This window comes from Vicugna pacos, chromosome 18 (assembly GCF_048564905.1).
Source record: "Vicugna pacos chromosome 18, VicPac4, whole genome shotgun sequence".
Lineage (NCBI taxonomy): Eukaryota > Metazoa > Chordata > Mammalia > Artiodactyla > Camelidae > Vicugna > Vicugna pacos.
The window spans coordinates 27932191-27954985 of NC_133004.1; the positions used below are offsets into that span (position 1 = coordinate 27932191).

At 34.0% G+C, this 22795-nt stretch overlaps 1 protein-coding gene across 1 annotated transcript in view; it reads left to right on the plus strand.

Moving 5' to 3' along the window:
- Positions 1-22795, plus strand: part of LOC102531605 (phospholipid-transporting ATPase ABCA3-like) — a 107779-nt gene that overhangs the window by 41047 nt on the left and 43937 nt on the right. Inside the window, exons 13-17 of the mRNA XM_072942768.1 lie at positions 8259-8413; positions 15586-15741; positions 16083-16293; positions 18564-18714; positions 21927-22025. Of these exons, the coding sequence (XP_072798869.1) occupies positions 8259-8413; positions 15586-15741; positions 16083-16293; positions 18564-18714; positions 21927-22025 (772 nt within the window). The remainder of the gene's footprint in view (positions 1-8258; positions 8414-15585; positions 15742-16082; positions 16294-18563; positions 18715-21926; positions 22026-22795) is intronic.

Here is a 22795-nt window from a genome sequence, read left to right on the forward strand (position 1 = left end):
GATGCTATTCATCCAACAGAATGACATCTAACTTGTTTTGGTGATGAGGAACATGGAAGTGACATCAAATGTGAGTCAAATAGGAAGTATAAAGAGCTGTTAAGGGAAGAAAAGGAGAATATTACAGGTATAAGCAAAGAATAGGAAACTTAAAGGCATGGCACATCTATATGAGTAGACCAAAGAAGGAACTTAAATAATAGTAAAAGATGAAGCTAGATGAGTAATCAAAAAGTCAAATTATAAAAGGTTGGGGAAGCCATGCTGTCAAGTTTAGAATTTATTCTGAGACCAATGACAAGCCACAGAAGAGTATTTTATGAATGTTTATACTTTAGAAATATTGCATTTACTAGAAAGGAAGAATGGATAAGGAATCTTAAGGACAACTAGAACAATGAATCCAGTATTGTGGGTGAGGTTAGTGTAAGTCCTAGAGGGTGGATCAGTGCTCAGCCTAGTAGTTGAGATAAAATAGCCTCTCCTTTGATACAAGTGATTCCAAAACTAAGATAGGAGGGGCAGACACTACTCATATTCTCTGCTGTTTTGTATATTTGAACTGACACTTCTAAATCTCAGTTAAAACCCTTTTTAAAAGAACAACTATCTAGCTAACATCATAAGGTTATGATTTGAATTTTCATTACCTTCATGATGATATATATATAACATGTATAGTTAATGTAATTTACATAAGTTATCTTGGAACACACTATGTGCTTTTTTTTCTTTTTGTGGTGAAAACATATATTTATTTATTGAAGTATAATTGACTTAAAATATTATATAGTTTCAGGTGTACAACATAGTGATTCAGTATTTTTATGCATTATGAAATGGTCACCATGGTAAGTCTACTAACCATCTGTCACCATACAATACATTGTAATATTACTGTCTGTATTCCTTATGCTGTACATACATACCCATGACTTTATTTTATAACTGGAAGTTTGTACCTCTTAATCTCCTTCACCTATTTTGTCCATCCTCCCATTCTTCTCCACTCTGGAAACCATCTTTTTGTCCTCTGTATCTGTGAGCCAATTTCTGTTTTCTTATGTTTGTTTGTTTTGTTTTTTAGATTCTACATATAAGTGAAGTCACATGGGATTTGTCTTTCTCTATAGGACTTACTTCCTTTTAATATCCTCTAGGTCCATCCATGTTGTCACAAATGGCAAGATTTCATTCTTTTTATGCCTGAGTAATATTCCTTTATATATTAGATAGATAGATAGATAGATAGATAGATAGATAGATAGATAGATAGATCGATCGATCAATCAATCTCATGTCTACTTTATCCACTCATCTATCAATGAATACTAGGTTACTTTCATATCTTAGCTATTGTAAATAATGCTGCAGTGAACATGGGGATGCATATATCTTTTCACATCAGTGGTTTCATTTTCTCTGGATAAATACTCTAAAGTAGAATTCCTGGATTATATGGTATGAATAGAACTACATATGGGAGTTCTATTTTTAATTTCTTGAGGAACTTCCACACTGTTTTCTATATTCTCACCAATCATATTCCCACCAGCATATTCCACATTCTTGCCAACACTTGTTATGTCTTCTTTTTATAATAGCCATTCTGACAGGTGTGAAGTGCCATACTTTATATGTTGTTTAAGAAAATACATTATGCATTTTCCTATCTATATGTGCTCATGCCCTTTCTCTCATTGAAAATGACTGAATCAACTCTCCACATATTGAAATCCTATTCATACAACAAATGCAGCTCAAAAGCAACCATCCAGGGCAAAATGGCCCAGGAGGTAGTGCCAAGTTGCAGTACCGTCACAGACAAAATCGACAAATTAGCACAAAATGTCAGCACCAGTTTTGTCAGAACTCTGGAAACAGGCAAAGACGTACAGCAATGAAGCAATGCTAAATGAAGAAAAGGGCAACAGAGAGACAATAGGAAGTGAGAGTGACATCAGCAATATGGTGGACTTGGAAGCTCCAGGCCCTTGTTCACTGCAGAGACACTTAGTTAACAACAATATACAGACAAAAATACCTTTTTGAAAAACTCTAGAAACAGCTTTGGAAGCTGCATCACACAAATGAATGCATAGCCATTACCAAAAAGGGTATGAAGTTAGTGGCATTTTCTCACCTAATCCTTCCTCCAGCATGGCGTGGCACAGTGAGGAGGAAACTTCCCAATGCCAGAATTCTTCCTTGGAACAGAAAGAAAAGGCTGAAATTTGCATTTAATGTTCTGGCTTGTCTGGGGGCTGCTCAAGGGACTGTTTCCTGTCTTGCTTAATAGAACACTAACAGGAGTGGCAATGAGGTATGAATGCAGGTTGAAATCCACAGAAAAAAAGAGGCAAGCTCTGTAACACTTTAAAGTGCTTTAAAGCTCAGGGAAGTTTGCAATTCTGCAGGCAGGGAGAAACAGAGTATAGAATATGAATACAATAGAAACTGAAACCAAAACCTCCAACTGCTTAAGGAAACTAAGACAGTTGAAAACAGATATATGCTGGGATATATCCACACAGAGACACAACCCTGGAGAAGACATCCCAGAAAAGATTTGAAAGGTCCTCAAACCTCTAGCTGAGCTGATTGGTGAAGGACTTCCCGTAAAGGAAGCCAGGCCATAAAAACTGAGAGAGGTGTCAGATCTCAATGTTCAGATCTCAGCAGAACCTCACAAGACATACAAAGAAACAAGGAAATATGCCCCAATCAAAGGAACAAAACAAACTCCAGCACTTAACTCTTAAGAAAGGCAGATTTCTGAATTACTCAACAAAACCTCATTTTAAAGATGCTCAATGATCTAGAATAGAATGCAGACAATGAAATTAAATGCAGAAAATGAAACATTAATAAAATCAAAATACTAACAGAGATAGAAATTACTTTTTAAAAACCCAGACAAACTCTGGGTATAGAAAATAACTAAACTGAAAATTCATTAGAGAATTTCAACAGCAGACTTGATCAGGCAGAAAAGTACATCCATGAACTTGAAGACAAGTCATTTAAAATTAGCAAGTCAGAGGAGTAACAAAGAAAAGAGAATGAAGAAAAGAGAGTCTAGGTGACTTATAAATATCATCAAGTGGGCAACTGTATTCATTATGGGAGTCCCAGAAAAATGAGAGGAAGTGGTAATTTTTTTTTAAAGAAATAATGGCTGAAATAGAAGTGAAATAGAATCTGTAATTTAGAAACCTCCCTGCAAACAAAAGTCCAGCACCAGATGGCTTCACTGGGGAAATCTACCAAACATACAAATAAGAATTCATACCAATCTTTATTAAACTCTTCCGTAAGATTGACGAGGTAGGAAACACTCCAAAATTCATTCTGTGAAGCCACCATCACCCTGATACTAAAACTAAAAGACACTACCGAAATAGAAAATTACAGGCCAATATCATTTATCAACATATATGTGAAAATCCTCAACCAAATATTAGCAAACAGAATCCAACAATACATAAAAAAGATCATACACTTTGATCAAGTTGGTCTCATCCTAGGGACACAAGGAAGTTTCAACATATGAATCAATCGATGTAATACACCACATCAACAAAAGAAAGGACAAAAATCACATGATCATCTCAATAGATGCAGAAAAAGCATTTGATAAAATTCAACACACATTTATTATATATATAAAAAAAAAACTAACCAAAGTGGGTATAGAGGAAACACATCTCAGCGTAATCAAAGCTATTTATGACAAACCCACAGCCAACATAATACACAATGGTGAAAAGTTGAAACCTTCTCGCTAAAATCTGGAACAAGACAAGGTGCCCACTCTCACCACTTCTTTTTTTTTTAACATTTTTTATTGATTTATAATCATTTTACAATGTTGTGTCAAATTCCAGTGTAGAGCACAATTTTTCAGTTATACATGAACACATATATATTCATTGTCACATTTTTTTCTCTGTGAGCTACCATAAGATCTTGTGTATATTTCCCTGTGCTATACAGTATAATCTTGTTCATCTATTCTACAGTTTTGAAATCCCAGTCTATCTCTTCCCACCCCCCGCCTTCTTGGCAACCACAAGTTTATATTCTATGTCTGTGAGTCTATTTCTGTTTTGTATTTATGCTTTGTTTGTTTTTGTTTTTGTTTTTGTTTTTTTTAGATTCCACATATGAGCGATCTCATATGGTATTTTTCTTTCTCTTTCTGGCTTACGTCACTTAGAATGACATTCTCCAGGAGCATCCATGTTGCTGCAAATGGCGTTATGTTGTCGGTTTTTATGGCTGAGTAGTATTCCATTGTATAAATATACCACATCTTTATCCAGTCATCTGTTGATGGACATTTAGGCTGTTTCCATGTCTTGGCTATTGTAAATAATGCTGCTATGAACATTGGTCACCACTTCTATTCAACATAGTATTGGAAGTCTTAGCCATAGCAGTCAGAAAAGAAAAAGAAATGAAAGGGATCCAAATTGGAAGAGAAGAGGTAAAATTGGCACTATATGTGGATGACATGATACTATATATAGAAAACCCTAAAGGCTCTATACAAAAACTGCTAGAGCTGATAAAAAAAAATTGGGCAAGGTAGCAGGATACAAGATTAACATACAGAAATCAATTGCATTTCTTTACACTAACAATGAAGTATCAGAAAAGGATAGTAAAGAAACAATCCCTTTTAAAATCCCATTCCAGAAAAATAAAATATTTAGGAATAAATCTGACCAAGGAGGTGAAAGACTTTTACGTGGAGAACAACAAAACATTGATTAGGAAAATTCAGATGACTTAAAGAAATGGAAAGATATTCCATGTTCTTGGATTAGAAGAAATAGTATTAAAATGGCCATACTACACAAAGCAACTTACAGATTTAGTGTTATCCCTATCAAATTATCCAGGACATTTTTCACAGAACTAGAACTAATAATCCTAAAATTTATAAGAAGTCACAAAGACCCAGAATTTCCAAAGCATTACTGAAGAAAAAGAATGAAGCTGGAGGAATAACCCTCCCAGACTTCAGACAATACTGCAGAGCTACAGTAATCAAAACACTGTGGTGTTGCTGAAAAAACAGACATATGGATCAATGGAACAGAATAAAGAGCCCAGAATTAAACCTACACATTTATGGTTAATTAATCTTCAACAAAGGAGGCAAGAATATACAATGGAGAAAAGAATCTTTTCAGCAGGTGGTTGTGGGAAATCTTGATTGCTGCATGTAAATCAATGAAATTAGAAAAAATTCCCTCACACCATACACAAAAATAAACTTAACATGACTTAAAGACTTAAATATCAGACAAGACAACTATAAACCTTCTACAAGAAAACACAAGCAAAACATTTCTGACATAAATCTTAGCTATGTTCTAGGGCAGTCTACCCAGGCAGTAGAAATAAAAGCAAAAATAAACAAATTGGACCAAATTAAACTTAGAAGTTTTTGCACAGTAAAAGAAACCTTAAGCAAAACAAAAAGACAGTGGGATGAGAGAAGATATTTGCAAAAGATGGGACTGATGGCTTAATTTCCAGAATATATAAAGAGCTCATACAACTTAATAAAAAAACACAAACAAGCCAATCCAAAAATGGGCAGAAGACCTAAAGAAGCAATTCTCCAATTAAGACATACAAATGCCCAATAAGCATATGAAAAAAATCCTTCATATTGCTATTATCAGAGAAATACAAATCAGAACTACCATGACATAACACCTCACAGCAGTCAGAATGGCCATCATTAAATAGTCCACAAATGATAAATGCTGGAGAGGATGTGGAGAAAAGGAACCCTTCTACATTGTTGGTGGAAATGTAGTTTGATGCAGTTACTGTGGAAAACAGTATGGAGTTTCCTCAGAAAACTAAAAATAGACTTCCCATATGATCCAGTAATCCCATTACTGGGCATATATCTGGATGGAACTCTAATTCAAAAAAGTACATGCATTCCAATGTTCATAGTAGCACTGTTTACAATGGCCAAGACATGGAAACAACCTAAATGTCCATCCACAGATGACTGGATAAAGAAGCCGTGGTGTATTTCTACGATGGAATACTATTCAGCCTTAAAAAAGAATAAAATAATGTCATTTGCAGCAGCATGGATGGACCTGGAGATTGTCATTCTAAGTGAAGTAAGCCAGAAAGTGAAAGAAAAATACCATATGATATCACTTATGTATGGAATCTTGAAAAAAAAAAGACACTAATGAACTTATTTACAAAACAGAAACAGACTCACAGACATGGAAAACAAACTTACAGTTACCTGGAAGGGAAGGGTGTGGGAAGGGATCAATTAGGAGTTCAAGATTTGCATATACAAACAACTATATATAAAATAGTTAAACAACAAGTTTCTTCTGTATATCACAGGGAGCTATATTTAACATCTTGTATTAACCTATAATGAAACAATATGAAAACAAATACATGTATAACTGAAACATTATGCTGTACACCAGAAATTAACATGTTACATTGTAAATTGACTATACTTCAATTAAAACAAATCATTTAAAAAAGGGAGCCATCAACAAAGTGAAAAGGAACCTACCAAATGAAGGAAAATATTTGCAAATGATGTATTTGACAAGGTTTTAATATGCAAAATATGTAAAGAACTCCTGCAACTCAATAGTGAAAAAAGAATCCATTTTAAGATATGGGCAGGAGCTGAATAGCAGTTTTCCAAAAAGACATACAAATGACCAATAGGTACATCAAAAGGTGCTCAAATCACTACTCACCAGGGAAATGCAAACCAAAACCACAATGATTTATCATCTACACTTGTTAGAATGGCTATTATTAAAAAAGATAAGAGAAAAAGACAAGAAATAACAAGTATTAGCAAAGATGTAGACAAAAGGGAACCCTCATGCCCTGTTGGTGGGAATGTAAATTGGTATTGCCAGTATGGCAAATAGTATGGAGGAATCTCAAAAAAAAAAAAATAGAACTACTATATGATTCAGCCATCCCACTTTGGATATTTATCTGAAGGGAATGAAAACACTCACTCAGAAAGATATATGCACACCCATGTTCACTGTAACATTGTTTACAACAGCCAAGACGTAGAGGTAAACTACATGTTCTTCCATGGATGAATGGGTTAGGAAGATGTGGAGCTGATGTTCCTACCAACCTGGGTTGTTCACCTTGGAGTTTTCATATGAATGCAAAATTTCGGTCTTAAAGATTCTTTGGGGCCTCTTTTATTTAGCAGTGTAGCCTTCACCCTAATTCAATGATTCTCAAAGTCTGGTCCTCTGACCAGCAGCATTTTAAATGTTAACCTGGAAATGTGTTAGAAATGCGAGTTCTCATGGGTAGATGGATGGATAAAGAAGATGTGGTATATTATACAATGAAATATGATTCAGACATTAAAAAAGGAAAATCTGGTTGTAAGAGGCCTGGCATGGGGACTGGGCTAAATGGATGAAGAAGGTCGAAAATTACAAGCTTCCAATTATAAAATAAACAAATCATGGGATTGTAATTACAGCATGGTGACTACAGTTAATAATACTATACTGTAAATTTGAAAGTTGCTAATAGAATAAATCTTAAAAGTTCTCATAAGAAAAAAATGTAACTACATACGGTGCAGGATGTTAACTAGACTTATTATCTTGATCATTTCACAATATATACAAATATCAAACCATTATGTTATATGCTTAGAACTAATATATTATTATATGGCAATGATATTCAATAAAAATATATTTATAAATAGGATAAATGATTCATATGGTTTGAATGGTCTTATAGTTTCTTTTTTACATATTGCCAAATAATTCACCACAAACCCTGGACTTACTGTTATTAATATTTAAATTTCTTGAGGGGAAAAGTTAAATATTCCAGACTTCTCTGTTTTTCACAGCATCTGTACAGTACCTATACAGTTCACAAATACAGTAACTGGTAAATACATTGAAATACAGCAAATTATGTAAATGTTTTTATTACCAATATAATCCATACCCATTGTAGAAAATAAATATATATAAACAAAAAAGAAAGGAAAGAGAAAATTAAGACAGCTAATCCCACCTTCCAGGTATAACTCTTGATATTTTCCTGTAAGTATTCTTCTGTGGGAATCAGTGCTAATTCTTTGGAGTAATTCACAAATAGACTGAATTTGAGGTGCTAACTTTCAACATCTTATGTTCTCTCACCAAAATTCAGCTTTTGTCGTATCTCTGGCTTATTTGTAGGTCGTTACCCTCCCACAAGAGGAGAAGTCTATGTTGATGGATATGACATCACAAAGAACATAACTAAGATTCGAGAAAGCTTGGGCTTCTGCCCTCAGCATGACTTGTTGTTTAATGACCTGACCCTGTCAGAACACCTTTTTTTCTACTCTGTGGTGAGTCAGATTTTTTTAATTGTACAGGAAATTTAACTTCTTTCCCTTTTTATACAGATCTATGAAATTTAACTCACTTAATCAACAGCACAATCAGGATACAGAACAGTTTCATAACCCCAAAACACTCCCTCATGCAATTCCTTTGTATTCATCCCTCTCCCCAGGTAACCACTGGTCTGTCCTTTATCACAGCTGTTTTGTCTTGTTGAGAATATCACATAAATGGAATCATATAGTATGTAATCTTCAGAGATTATCTACTTACACAGAGCATAGTGCCTTTGAGATCCATCTGTGCTGTTGCATGATCACCAGTGTGTTTCTTTTCTTTTTTTATTGATTTATAATCATTTTACAATGTTGTGTCAAATTCCAGTGTTCAGCACAATTTTTCAGTCATACATGGACATATACACACTCATTGTCACATTTTTTTCTCTGTGAGCTACCATAACATTTTGTGTATATTTCCCTGTGCTATACAGTATAATCTTGTTTATCTATTCTACAATTTTGAAATCACCAGTGTGTTTCTTTTAATTGCTAAGTAGTATTTCATGTTTGGATGTAACACAGTGTACCAACTGAAGGACACCTGGGTTATTTCCAAGCTTGGTGAGTATAAATAAATCTGTTTTGAGTTTCATAAACAAACATAAGTTTTTACTTCTCTCAGAGTAGGATAACTGGATCATAGTAGAAGTGTTTATAAGGGATTGCCAAACTGTTTTCCAGAGTGGCACCCCCACCAACAATGTATGAGAGTTCTGAGTGCTCCACATACTTGCCAAAACTTGATATTACTACTTTTTTAAATTCACCACTCTAATAGATGTGTAGTTCTAGGTAATCATGGTTTTAATTTGCATTTTGTGGATAGTTAATGATGTTGACCATCTTTTATGTGCTTATTTGCCATTTTCATAGCCTTTTTGGTGACATATTTGTTCAGACCCTTTGTCCTTTTTTAAAATACAGGTTGTTTGTTTCCTTATTATTGAATTTTTGAGAATTCTTATATATATTCTAGATATGTCCTTTGTTGCATATGTGCTTTGCAAGTATTTTCCCCCAACTGTAGCTTATTTTTTCATTTTCTTGACAAGGTGTTTTGCAGGGCAAAAGTTTTTAAGTATCAAAATTCAGTTTCTATCACGTTTTTCTTAATGTTCTGGTTCTTGCTATCTTTTCTAGAACTCTGTGCCTAACCCTAGGAAATGAAAATTTTATTCTGTATTTTCTTCCAAATTTTTGTAGTTTTACATGTTAAACTATGATCTATGATCCATTTTGAGTTAGTCTTTGTATAAAGATGAAAAGTTTAGGTCTCGTTCATTTTTTGTATATAGATTAATTGTTCTAACACCAATTTTTGAAAATGCTGTTTGTTCATCTGTGAGTTGTTTTTGCACATTTGTGAAAGATCAAATGGTTGTATTTCTATGGGCTTATTTCTGAGCTCTCTTTTCTGTTCCACTGATCTATGTGTATATCCTTTGCAAATACCACACTGTCCTCAGTAGTGTAGCTTTGCATTTGGTCTCAATATAAATAGTGCTATTTATCCAACTATATTCTTTTCCAAAAAGATTTTAGCTATTACAGCTGCTTGGCCCTTAATAACATTTTTTTGCATTATCTTTTGTATGTTTACAAAAGTTCTGCTGTGGTTTTGATCAGTACTGCATTAAATCTACTAATCACTTTGGAGAAAATTAACATTGTTACTATGTTGAGATTTCAAGTATTTCTCTGCATTAAATTAGGTCTTTGATTTCTTTTATCACCATTTTTAGTTATCAGTGTACAGATTCAATACTTTACTAGGGGTGTGTGTACGTGTGTGTTCCATTTCATTATTTGGAGCTTTTAATTTTTTAATTTCTAATTCATTTATTGTACACAGAAAAATGACTGATATTTACGTGTTGACCTATTATCTTCTGACCTTGTTAATAAGCTCACTTACTAGGTTTAGGATTTTTTTTTGGTAGTGTCTGTGGTTTTGTACACAATCGTGTCATCAAAGAAGAGGGAGAGTTTCTTTTTTGTGTGCCAGTCTGTATTCCTTTTATTTCTTTTTCTTTCCTGTTTCACTGGCTAGGAACAGTATGTTGTTGAATATGATTATTGAAATGGGCATTCTTGACTTTTTCTTGATCTCAGGGGGAAAGTATTCAGTCTTTCATCACCAAGAGGGTTTTTGTGTATACCCTTTAGCACATTTGAGAACGTTGTTTCTGTTCTCAGTTTGCTGAGAGTTTTTATTATGAGTGAATATTGCATTTGACTAAAGGCTTTTCCTGTATCTATTAATGACTGTGTGGTTTTTCTTCTTCTTTAGACTGTTAATGTGGTGGATTACACTGATTGATTTTCAAATATTTAAACAGCGTTACATTCAGAGGATAATCCTCACTTGGTCATGGATTTCTTTAATTCATATCCCAATTTGGTTTGGTAATGTTTTGTTCAGAACTAAGTTTGTGAGGTGTATTAGCCTGTACCCCCTTTTTGTTTTGCCTTTGTCTGGTGTTAGTATCAGGGTAGTACTGGCTTCATAAAATGAGTTGGGAAGTGTTCCTTCCTTTTCTATTTTCTGGAAAAAATTATAAATTGTTTTATTTATTTTATTTTTATTTAATTGATTGATTAATTGATTTTAATTTATTTCTTCTTAAATGTTAGGTAAAGTTTACTAGTAAAACCACCTGAATCTGGAGATTTATTTTTTGATGTTCTAAACCATAGATTCAATTTATTTAAGAGCCATCCAGCAGTCCCACTTTAGATGTATATCCAAAGGACACAAAATCAGGATCTTGAAGAGATATCTGCACTCTTATTCACAATAACCAAGATATAGAAACAACCTAAATGTCCATCAACCGATGAAAGGATAAAAAAAATGTGGTATACCTGTATGTAATGGAAATTATTCAGCCTTAAAAAAATAAGAAAATCCTGACATTTGTGACAACATGGATTAGCCTGGAGGACATCATGCTAAGTGAAGTAAACTAGACACAGAATGACAAATACTGCCTGATCTCACTTGTATGTAGAATCTAAAACGGTGAAACTCATAGGAGCAGAGAACAGAATGGTAGTTACGAGGGACTGGGAGTGGATAGGGAGATAGGGAGATTTTGGTCAACTGACAACAAGGTATCAGTTGTTCAGGAAGAACAATTTCTGGAGAACTAATGTACAACAATGAGTTAACAATACTGTATTTCATACTGAAATTTGCTGACATGATTGGTTTTAAATGTTTCTTACCACAGGGAGAAAAAAGGAAGAAAACAGAAATTATGTGAGGTGATGAATGTGTTCACTATTAGCTTGACTGTGGTGATAATTTCCGTATAGTATATGTGTAAAGTTGTCCACTTAAATGCTTATAGTTTTTAAATATCAATTGCATCTCAATAAAGCTGGGAAAAAAACAAATGCAATTTGTTTAAGGACTATTATAGGAATATTCAGATGTTATTTGTTTCATATTGGATGAGTTATGGTACTTTGTGATTTTTGAGGAATTGCTGTATTTCATCTAAGTTGACAGCTTATGAATAGAGCTATTTATAGTATTTGCTCATTATCCTTTTAATGTCTGTGGGTCTGTAGTAATATCATCTCTTCTTTTTGATATTGGTAAGTTTTAATTCTCTTTTTTTCCTCTGTCATTCATACTAAAAGTTTATCCAGTTTCATTATCTTTTCAAAGAATCAGCTTTAAGTTCATTGATTTTTCTCTATTACATTTTGCTTTTTTATTTCATGCATTAAGCCTATGTATTTATTATATTCTTCCTTTGACTGCATTTGGGGTTTTTGCTCTCCTTTTTCTTGTTTCTAAGGTCAAAGTTTAGGCAATTGATTTGAGGTGTTTTTTCTTTCTAATGTAAGCATTTATGGCTATGGTTTTTCTTTAAGTACTCCTTTAGCTACATCCCACAAATTTTTATCTCACTTGCTATATTTTCATTTTTATTCAGTTCAAAATATTTTCTGTGCTTCTTGAGACTTCTGTGACAATATCATTTACAAATATTTTCTTTAATGTCAAGTGATGAAAAGTTGTCCTGTTTTCTTTCTGTTATTTTAGTTTAATTCTGCTTTGGTCAGAGATCATACTTTGTTGTTATTTCAAATGTTTTAAAATTGCTACAGTTTTATGACCCAAATATGGTGTCTTGGTGACTGTTATATGCTCCTGAGAAGAATGTTTCTGCTGTTAGGTTGGAATTTTCTATAAACATCAGTTGATTCAGTAACTTAAGGTTGTTGTTTAGTTCTTCTGTTATGTTTGCTGATTTCTGCCTAGTGGTTCAGTATTTGAGTAAGGAGTACTGAAATTTCCTATTATAGTCATGTATTTTTCTATTCATTATTTCAGTTATTCCTTTTTGTTTTCTCTGTTTTAAGTTCTATTGTTAGGTTATGCATATGTAAGATTATTTAGGACCCTGTCACAATATCAAAATGTAATGTCCCTCTTTTATCTCTGGTGCTTTTCTTTGCTCTGAAGTCAACTTTATCTGATACTAATATAACCATTCCAGCTTTCTTTTGATTTGTGTTTGCACAGTATATCTTCTTCAAATACTTCACTTTAAACCTACCTATATAATTAAAATTTAAATGAGTTTCTTGTAGACATTGTGTAGCCAACTCATATTTTTTAATACAATCTGATGATGTATCTTTTAATTGATGTGTTTAGACCATTTATTTTTGATCTAAGTATTGATATGTTTGGATTTAAATCTACCATTTTATTATTTGTTTTCTGTTTCTTCTCACTGCACTTTCCCTCTGTTTCTATTTTCCAGTCTTCTCTTTGGTTATTTAAACATTTTTTAGTATTCTATTTTAATTTGTCAATTGTGATTTTTACTATATCTCTCATCCACATTCTTAGTGGTTGCTCTAAGGATTACAAAATATAGACTAGGCTTTTCACAGTTATTTAGAATCAGCGTTTTCCAACTTTATATGGAATGTAGAAACCTTACCACATTGCAGGTGTTTTATCCACCTTCCTTTATGCTATAGGTGTTATACATTACACCTACATATATTGAAAACATTATCAGAAAATGTTATATTTTTTGCTTAAAATCATCTAGCATGTTGAAAGAACCATAAGAGAATAATAGTTTTTGTATTTACCATTCCTGTTGTACTTTTATCATTTGTGAAGTTCCAAGTTTTCTGTTTAATTTCTTTTGTTTGAAAAACATTCTTTCATCAGATGTTTTATATCGATACCATTAGCTATTAATTCACTTAGTTTTTCCTTCGCCTGAGAGTATCTTTAATTCACTGTCATTCCACAGGAATATTTTTGCTTGATACAGAAATCTAAGTTGACAGTTCTTTTCTTTCAGCACTTAAAAAATGTGGTTCCAAATAATGGACAGCACGGTTTCTGATGAAAAATCCATAACCATCTGAATTGTTTTCTTATAGATAATTTGTCATTTTTTCTGGGTAATCTCAATATTTTTCTTTATTTTTACATTTCAGGAATTTGGTTGTGATTTGTCTGGTTTTGATTTCTTTGAATCTTTCTTGATCTGGTTCAATAAGTTTCTTCATTCTGTAGGTTTGTGTCTTTTGCCAAACATGGGAACTTTTCAGTCACTATGTCTTCAAATATTATTTTACCCACGTATTCTTTTTTCTCTTCTTCTAGAACTTCAATGATATGAATATTGGACATTTTGTTGTTGTCTCAAAAGTCCCTTAGGCTTTGTTTCATTTTCTTCAATCTTTTTTTCTCTTCAGATTGGATAATTTCCATTGATCTGTCTTCAAGTTCATTGACTCTTTCCTCTATCACATCTGTTCTGTTATTGAGCACATCATCTATAGTTGGATGATACTTGCTATGTTAATTCCAACATCCATGCCATCCAATCATTAATATCTGTTGATTATCTTTTCTGGTGTGAGCTGATAATGTTATGATTCTTTGTGTGCCAAGTAATTTTTCTTTTTATCCTGGATATTTTCAACAATACCTCATGAGACTTTACATGTTATTTATATCTTATCTTTGGGCTGTGGTTCCAGTGTCAGTTTCAAAGACTTTGGGGTGTTAGTCCCAGTCTCTCCCACGGTCAGCTCATACCTGTATAGGAGTTTATTCATTAGTGTAATTTTTAAAGTTGCTATACTAATTAGGATTAGATCCACGTGTGCAAATAATGGGTTAAACACATGAGTTCATAAACAACTTTATGATATTACTTTCCTGTTCCACTCTGCTGTTTTCTCCCTAACATTCTGATTCCCCAGGATTTCCCTTTTAGTCCTCCAGCCAGAAATTGCCCGCTTTCATGATTGTGCCACACGCAAGTGGCAGGAAGACAAAATGGTAAAAAGCGATTGGGTTTAGTTATGTCTTTTTTGAGCCATGGGTCTACTGAACTGAGAAGAAGATTTCCTCCCCCTCGGAGTTTTGGCTTTTGCAGGATTCCCACTCTTTTCCAGTCTTGCCACCATTCCTGTCCCAAGACTTCCCATGGGGTGGAGCACAAGAGAACAGAAGGGGAAAAATGGGACTGCCCCTCCCACATTTCCTCAGAGCTTTAGAGTTTTCCCTTTTCCACTCTTCTAGAGGATTTATCCTTAACCTCATTCTGTCTGCACTACAGTGCTCACTTCCAGGCTTTGGACTGCTTTCAACTCAGGCTGGAGGACAGGATACATAAGGGAAAGATGGTAAACTCAACACTGGTTCAGTGGCACTTCAGATTATGATGTTCTTCCTGATCCAACTGCTGATGTTTACTTTTTATAGTTCTCCAGGTTTAATAATCGAATTCAGTGAGAGATAAAGGGGTGTGTGTGTTTACTTCATCATACCTGGAAGCTAGAGATAGGTTTCTTGTCTGCCTCTATTCATGATCTTCAGGTGTCTTTATAAATTCTGAAAATTCTTTTCTTAGGAACTCTCCTATAGACATAAAGGGAGGCAATGGAAAGAAGACACTACGTAGCTGATGTCACAAAAGAGCTGGTATAAAATCTTTAAAGGATAAGATTACAAGAAACTTCATTTATGTATATAGATACATTTAAAAAAACCTTATGATCTAAGAACATTCTGAGGATAAAATTGGATGCACCGTGTAAATTCTGGCTCCTCTTTCTAGGTAAAAAGTGTATCCCACAAAGTGTCTCCTGTGGAAATTGACCATATGCTGTCTACTTTTAACCTGCTAGAAAAGCGTGATGCATTTTCACAGTCACTGAGTGGAGGAATGAAGCGCAAACTCTCCATCATTATAGCACTTTTAGGGGGCTCCAAGGTATTAAGAAAAAGAGAATGAGAGAGAGGGCGGGTGGGCAGAGAGAGGGGCACTAAAAATGGATTTCTGCCAGCTGGTCTAGAAAGCTCAGCTGAAGAAAACCTGAGAGTTCATGTGAATCTTAAAGGAACATTGCCAGTAATAATCAGAAGGAAATGGCATTATTGGTTCAACTGATATATTATAGTTTGGGATTATTATTTTTCCTAGAGTTTTTACCGCCATTTTTAGTCTAGACTCTCCATATTTACTTAAATGTGTTCCCCTCAAGTAGTAAATTTTCCCACAAGTAGCATATCATCAATTATCAATGGTTATGGAATTGTTCTTCTGGTTTTTAGGTAGTGATACTTGACGAACCATCATCTGGCATGGACCCAGTCTCAAGGAGGGCCACCTGGGATCTCCTTCAGCAATTTAAACGCGATCGTACCATCTTACTGACCACCCACTACATGGATGAAGCTGACGTCCTGGGTGACCGAATTGCCATCATGGTCGATGGGACCCTGCGGTGCTGTGGCTCTTCAATCTTCCTGAAACAAACATATGGTCTCTCCTCCCTTTGATCATTCTTAGGATATTGGTGCCTTAATAGTCTTCTAACAAGATTTTAATTATATTTTGTGTATATATCAAAAACTTTGGTGACTCCCTCTGTCCTATTAATTAGGTCACAACTGTTCTAATTGCTTTTTAAGGCCCTTTAGAATCTGGATATTCTTTACATATACTCACTCTTTCTCCAATACATAACTTTACACTCAGGAAATGCTTTTATCAAAGTCTACAAAACCTATGCTTGTATCTTCCATTTTGCACCTACTAACAGTTTTCTTTGTCCCTGGAATGCAGTTGTGCCCTCTAATAGGTTCATTTTAGGTGAGTGACTGGTTTATGAAGAGAGAAAGTAGATAAATCAATTATTTCTGATCCACATATCTCATTTGCCAAACTAATATCAATCCCCCATTGTGATGAGATAGCTCTAAAATGTGGCAATTGACAATGAAGATGTAGTGCAGAATGAAAAAATCATATAAGTGAAATAAAAGAGTCTTTGACTCTGATAAAGCTTTTTTAAGAGATAAAACTGATACATCAAACAGTGAACTATTGAGGGCTAAAATTATAGTAATAGGAGTCCCAATTTAGAGGGTATAAACATAAATGGAGATAAGGATGAATTGCTTCCTCATTCATTTATTCAGTATTTGCATTTATTCAACTGATCTTAATTATTTCCTCCATACTGGTTACTATGGTATCCACTTTATATAGCATGTTTAATATTCATTTAATATTCATTTAATATTCCCATTTTACAGAATACAGAACTATGGCTCAGGTATATCAAAAATTTATCTAAGTCATATTTATATACCCAGTTAGTTCAAAGTTTATAATCATCTTATAGGTTTGAGTTTTACAGTTGACTTGTAAGGGATTCTATATCCAAAATTATTTATGCCATTTGAATTGGATGTTAGCCTGAGATAAGGGACACATGATTTAAACAGCTATGCTTCTGATAAATAAATACAATAATTTCTAATATTCACTAACTTTACTATTTTTTGGTAAAATAATACAACATATATGTAACTAGATACATTAAAGTCATAATATTTTGGGATGTTCAAGTCCCTTTTTATAGGTACTAAACTTTCAATATGCTTAAACTGAACTTCTTGCATTTTACTCGAAAACCTGGGATTTGTGTTCACTTCTATGAGAGCATACAAAATTCCGCGTTAGTATCAGTATACACCTCTCACTAACTACTTTGCCTCTCTGTCCTAAAAGGACAGACAGTTGAGAAGCTTATTGTCATGATTCTTGAGAAGTAGAAAGTAATTTACATATAATTTTGTAAGTAAACCAAAAGTAGCTTGGGTCCCCATGGCTGGTAAATAATGGATAAGTCATTTCATTCTCTGGATGTCAGTTGCCTCATTTTCAAAATGGAGTAATAGTGTCTTCCCCACCATAAGCCAGGTAAAATAAACCAGATTATCAGCTAAGAGATCTATACTTAAAACCTGTTACTCTTTTTATAAATGTTTTAAGGAATATAAATGCAAGTACAATGACAATCTGAAATGCACATATTGAAAAGCAATGATGTTTTCCTCCAATTCCATAAAGTAATTTCTCTATATAGGCAAAGTACTAATTAAGTATAAAGTTCTCTGATTTCTTTGAGATCCTTATCAAAAATCATATTCTTGGGCCTTCCATAGATGTCTGTCTAAAATTTAACAACATTCTTTCAACATTTCATGTCTCCCTTCTTTGCTTTATTTTATCTAACACATCCTTTATTCTAATTTACTCCTCTTTATTAGTATCTGTCTCCTTTGACTAGAAAGTAGCTCTTAAGGAGGCAGGAATTTTTACGTGCTTTGTTCACTGCTCTATCTGCAGGGCCTAGATGAATACTTAATACACAGTGGACAGCCAATGATAATAAATGAATATTTATCAAGATTAGATTTTCAAAAATAACTAACTAGATAACAGGGGCCTTTTTTCATACATATACTGTATCTGGTTATATACACTAAATTATTGTCTTTCATCAAGAAAATTATTGAAATTATAGAGGAAGTTGCTGTTTATTCAATGTCTTAGTTCTTGGAACAACATTTGGAAGTTTCAGGTATGAGACTCCTCAGAGTTATAACAAAATATCTACGACATACCATGTCTTCTTCCCTATGGACCTGGATACCTGAATCATGGCGAGCCAAATTTGGTCGTACAGGGAAATGACAAAGTACAAAACTACTTCATCTGGTCTTCTAAATGGTTTCTCTCAGGTGCTGGATATCACATAGTCATGGAGAGGGAACCACATTGTGATGTTGATGAGGTCTCTGCAATGATTCAGTCTCATATTCCGGGTGCCGTTTTGGAAAACTGTTTTGGAGCAGAATTATCATTTATCCTACCCAAAGAGCATACACACAGGTATAGATTCAGAGATTTCTACATAAATGTTTTGGGTGCCAGAAACCGTTCTGAATTTTCCAAGTTTAGTAAGCTTAGTGAGTGGTGTTTTGCTAACAAGCAAGATCTCCAGTTACAGGTGTCATTTGTCAACTGAAGTTGAGAAGTTCACAGCTGAAGATTTCTCTCACTGTACAGAGGATTGCTTCATAAATTTGAGTTTATTCAAGGCTTATTTGATATTTTTCCTCTGGGGTTGTGTGTGTCTCTGTGTGTGTGTGTGTGTGTGTGTGTGTGGGAAAGTTTGCAAACTAGTGCCTATAGCTAGCTTCCTGGTGTTAAATAGTGTATAACTAATGGTAAAATGTTTATGGTATACAAATTTTATGTAGTGAGTAAGGTCGAGAAGAATATTAAGATGATGAAAGAAAAAAGTAGTTTAAATGGCAACTCTTGGAGCAAGGGTGACGAAGACACAGAGAAAACAGGGAGTTTGATCTCAGTAGTTAGCCAAATTAATAATACAGAGGAGATACAGGGATGATAATTCTGCCTGGGATTCTCATTTTAAGCTAAGAGAAATGGAAGGTAAGGGTACTTACTCATCATTAACCTTCGGGGAGTGCGCCATTTTTATCTTCTTGTCTGAAGTTACTACTACCTAGATGTCCCGTAGGTGCACGGTGGCTGCCGTACACAAGAAGAGAAGAACAATTTGTAGGATATTGCTTTACATGTCTATCTCTTATAGACCTTCTGGTAGAATGAAGGAAGTAACACACAGGAGCCAGGCCACCAAGACTCCAATAAATGAAGAGATATGAAAGTAATCATATTTTGCATCTAGAAGAGGAATAAAAGGAAGAGGAATTACGTGATGGAGCTACACTTACTCAGAGTTAAATCTGAACCTTCTTGAAAAGCAGGAGCATGGATCAGTATTGAGACAGTTGGGGTGAACCTCAGCCCCAGTCATGAGGAAGAGTAAGGGAAATGAAAGAAACTACAATGGGACATTGATTCAGCAGAGGTTTTGTTGGGTACTTCTAACATTGCATAGTATTTTTAACATCTGGAAGTGCAGAGTGTCTCTGAAAGAAACATGTTAGAGAAGCTGCTTAAACTTAGCACAACACCTGCCCTTCCCATATAATATGTATGCAAATGATATTATCAGAAGAAACCATGAATAATTAATATATCATTAATATTAAGTCCAAAACAGGAAATGTAAGAATTTAGAAATGGGTAGTATTTTCATTGTGTCTTCCTACTAAATATTTCGGACATGGAAGAGAGTTCATGGAAGAATCTCTGAGAAATGAATAACTAGTCGCACAGATTAATATCAACACATTAGATGTGGACTTCTGGGCCAGGGACAGTGGATCATGCATGGCACAGAAGTAAATCATGAAGTTGGGGGAGAATGTGTTTGCTCAGAATGAAATTTTCTTTGATAGGATAATTTTAAACCAAGTATTGAAAGAGAAAAAAACAACCAGAATAAAATGTCCATAGTCCATGTAGCTCACAGAATAGGTCTCTATAGCAGGGAAAATAAGATGACAATTACTTGTATGAAGAGTTGTCACAGGGAGTGGGGTCAGACTGAACTGGGGGGTACCAATTATCAAAGCTGGCTTAAGTTAGATGGAAGTGAAATTCAGCTAAAATATGAAAGAAATTAGAAGATGAAGTTTTTAGTCCACCGTGTCTGAGGGTAATCATACATATCCTTGATAGATCCTTACTGAGAGTGAGAGTGTTTAAGAAGTGAATGGGTTTCTGGAGAAGGTCTTTTGAACCTAAAACAGTTAATTCTTCCTTGGTAGAACTACAGCACAATTAGCAACACTTCCGTACAACTCACCTAGCTATTTGATGACATCCTCTCTCAGTTCTCAGCTTCGACTTCACTAACTCCATTTTCTGTTGTCTAGTGATTTATCCCTCCTGTAATTTGAGCACTCTTTTCCATTTGATGTAGGAACCACATGTGAATAAATTAACTATAACTGTAGTCCTTAACACTTACAGAAAAGAAATTGATAATTTTTAGAAGAACAGAAGAATTTATATCAAAGAGCAACTGACAGCAGGGAGAAATTTGTTAAGGTGTATATCTCTTATTTCCATTTGTTTCACAATAAGCATTACAGAAAAATGACCTACTAAACATTTTCCCCATGGCTAACCAGAAATCATTATGAAACAAAACAATATTAAAAAGTCATGTAATAAAAAAACCTAACAACCTGATTTTAAATGGGCAAAGGACTTGAATATACATTTCTCCATAGAAGATGTACCAATTGTCAGTAAGCACATAATTACTCATTAGGGAAATGCAAATCAAAAACACAGAAGATGACAAATATTAATGAGAATGGAGATAAATTAGAAACCTGTACATTGCTACTGGGAATGTAAAATGGTGCATCTGCTGTGAAAAACAGCATGACAGCTCCTCAAAAAGTTAATCACAGAATTACCAGGTGATCCAGCAATTCCACTTCTAGGCATATCCTCAATATAACTGAAAGCAGGAACTCCAACAAATATTTGTACTCCAATATTCACAGCAATATTATTCACAAAATTCAAAACAACCCAAATGCCCACTGATGGATGAATGGATAGCAACATGTTGTATATCCGAACAGTGAGTATTATTCAGCCTTGAGAAGGAATGAAATTCTGATGCATCCTACGATATGGATTAACCTAGAAAGAATTATGCTAAGTGAAATAAGTCAAGCCAGGACAAATAAGGACAAAGAAAGCATGGTTCCAACTCACATAATGCATGTGGAATAGGCAAATTATAGAGACAGAAAGTAAAATGAAGTTCAGGGAATGGAAGAATAGAGAATTATTCCTATTCCAATCGGAATAGTTTTATGATTTATAGAGATTTACTTTGGATCATAAAATAGTTCTGGAGATGGATGATGATGATGATTACACAACTTGTGAATGTGCTTAGTGCAACTTGAATTTAAACTTAACATGAATTTAACACTTACAGTGATGGAATGGTAAATGTAAGGTTTTATATATTTTACCACATTAAAAAATTTTTAAATGCAATTGGAAGTAAAATTTAGTATTAAATGAGAGAAAAGTAAGTGCTCACATATTTATTTCTTAATTCCATTTAATAGAAAATAAAATAAAATGTATTTAGACTAGTGCTAGTATTTTCTTTTCTCTTCCTTCTCTCCTTCCAGGTTTGAAGTTCTGTTTAACGATCTGGAAACGAATCAAAAAGAGCTGGGCATTGCCAGCTTTGGTGCTTCAATCACTACCATGGAAGAAGTCTTCCTAAAGTGAGTAATAAATAATGACCTTAAAAAAAAAACTACTTGCACCTGTAAAATCTCACATCAGTTTGAGAGCAAACCCCACCCAGTTTGCACTGGAAGGAAGTATTCACAGTTACAGATTTTTTCAAATATGTTAATATGTTATGCTAATATATTTCTACATATTCAGCTAAGAACGTGTAAAGATTTTGAGCTTGGGCCTTGCTGCGTGTGTCTTTTCATAGCAGAAGATTTAAGAGTTAGTTAAAAAAAAAAGAGTATCTATCTCATTATAGGAAAAGTTTTAGTTCTAACTTGGCGTCTGTACTAGAAATGACTAAATTTTTGACCTAAGCATGTTTCTGCCGGGGAGGAAGAAATTGTCTTCTACTCTTCTAAATTCTTCTGGTGTGTTTAAGAATTAAATTGATGTGAGACATACTAATTTCCACAATTTTGTGACTTTTCCAGTTTTACTTTTGTTACTGATTTCTAACTTCATCCTTTTGAGGTCAGAGAAGATAATTTGCATTATATCCATACTTTTAAATCTACTGAGACCTAATTTGTGGCCTAGCATATGGTCTATCATGAAAAATGACATATGTGCACTTTAGAAGAATGTGCATGCTATTATTGGGTAGAATATTCTGTATATATCTGTTAGCTCTCGTTTGCTGTTGAGTTGTTAACATCTTCTATTTCCTTCCTTATTTTCTGTCTGGTTGTTCTGTTCATTATTGTGAGCAGGGTATTGAAGTATCCAACTATTGTTATAGAACCATCTATTTCTC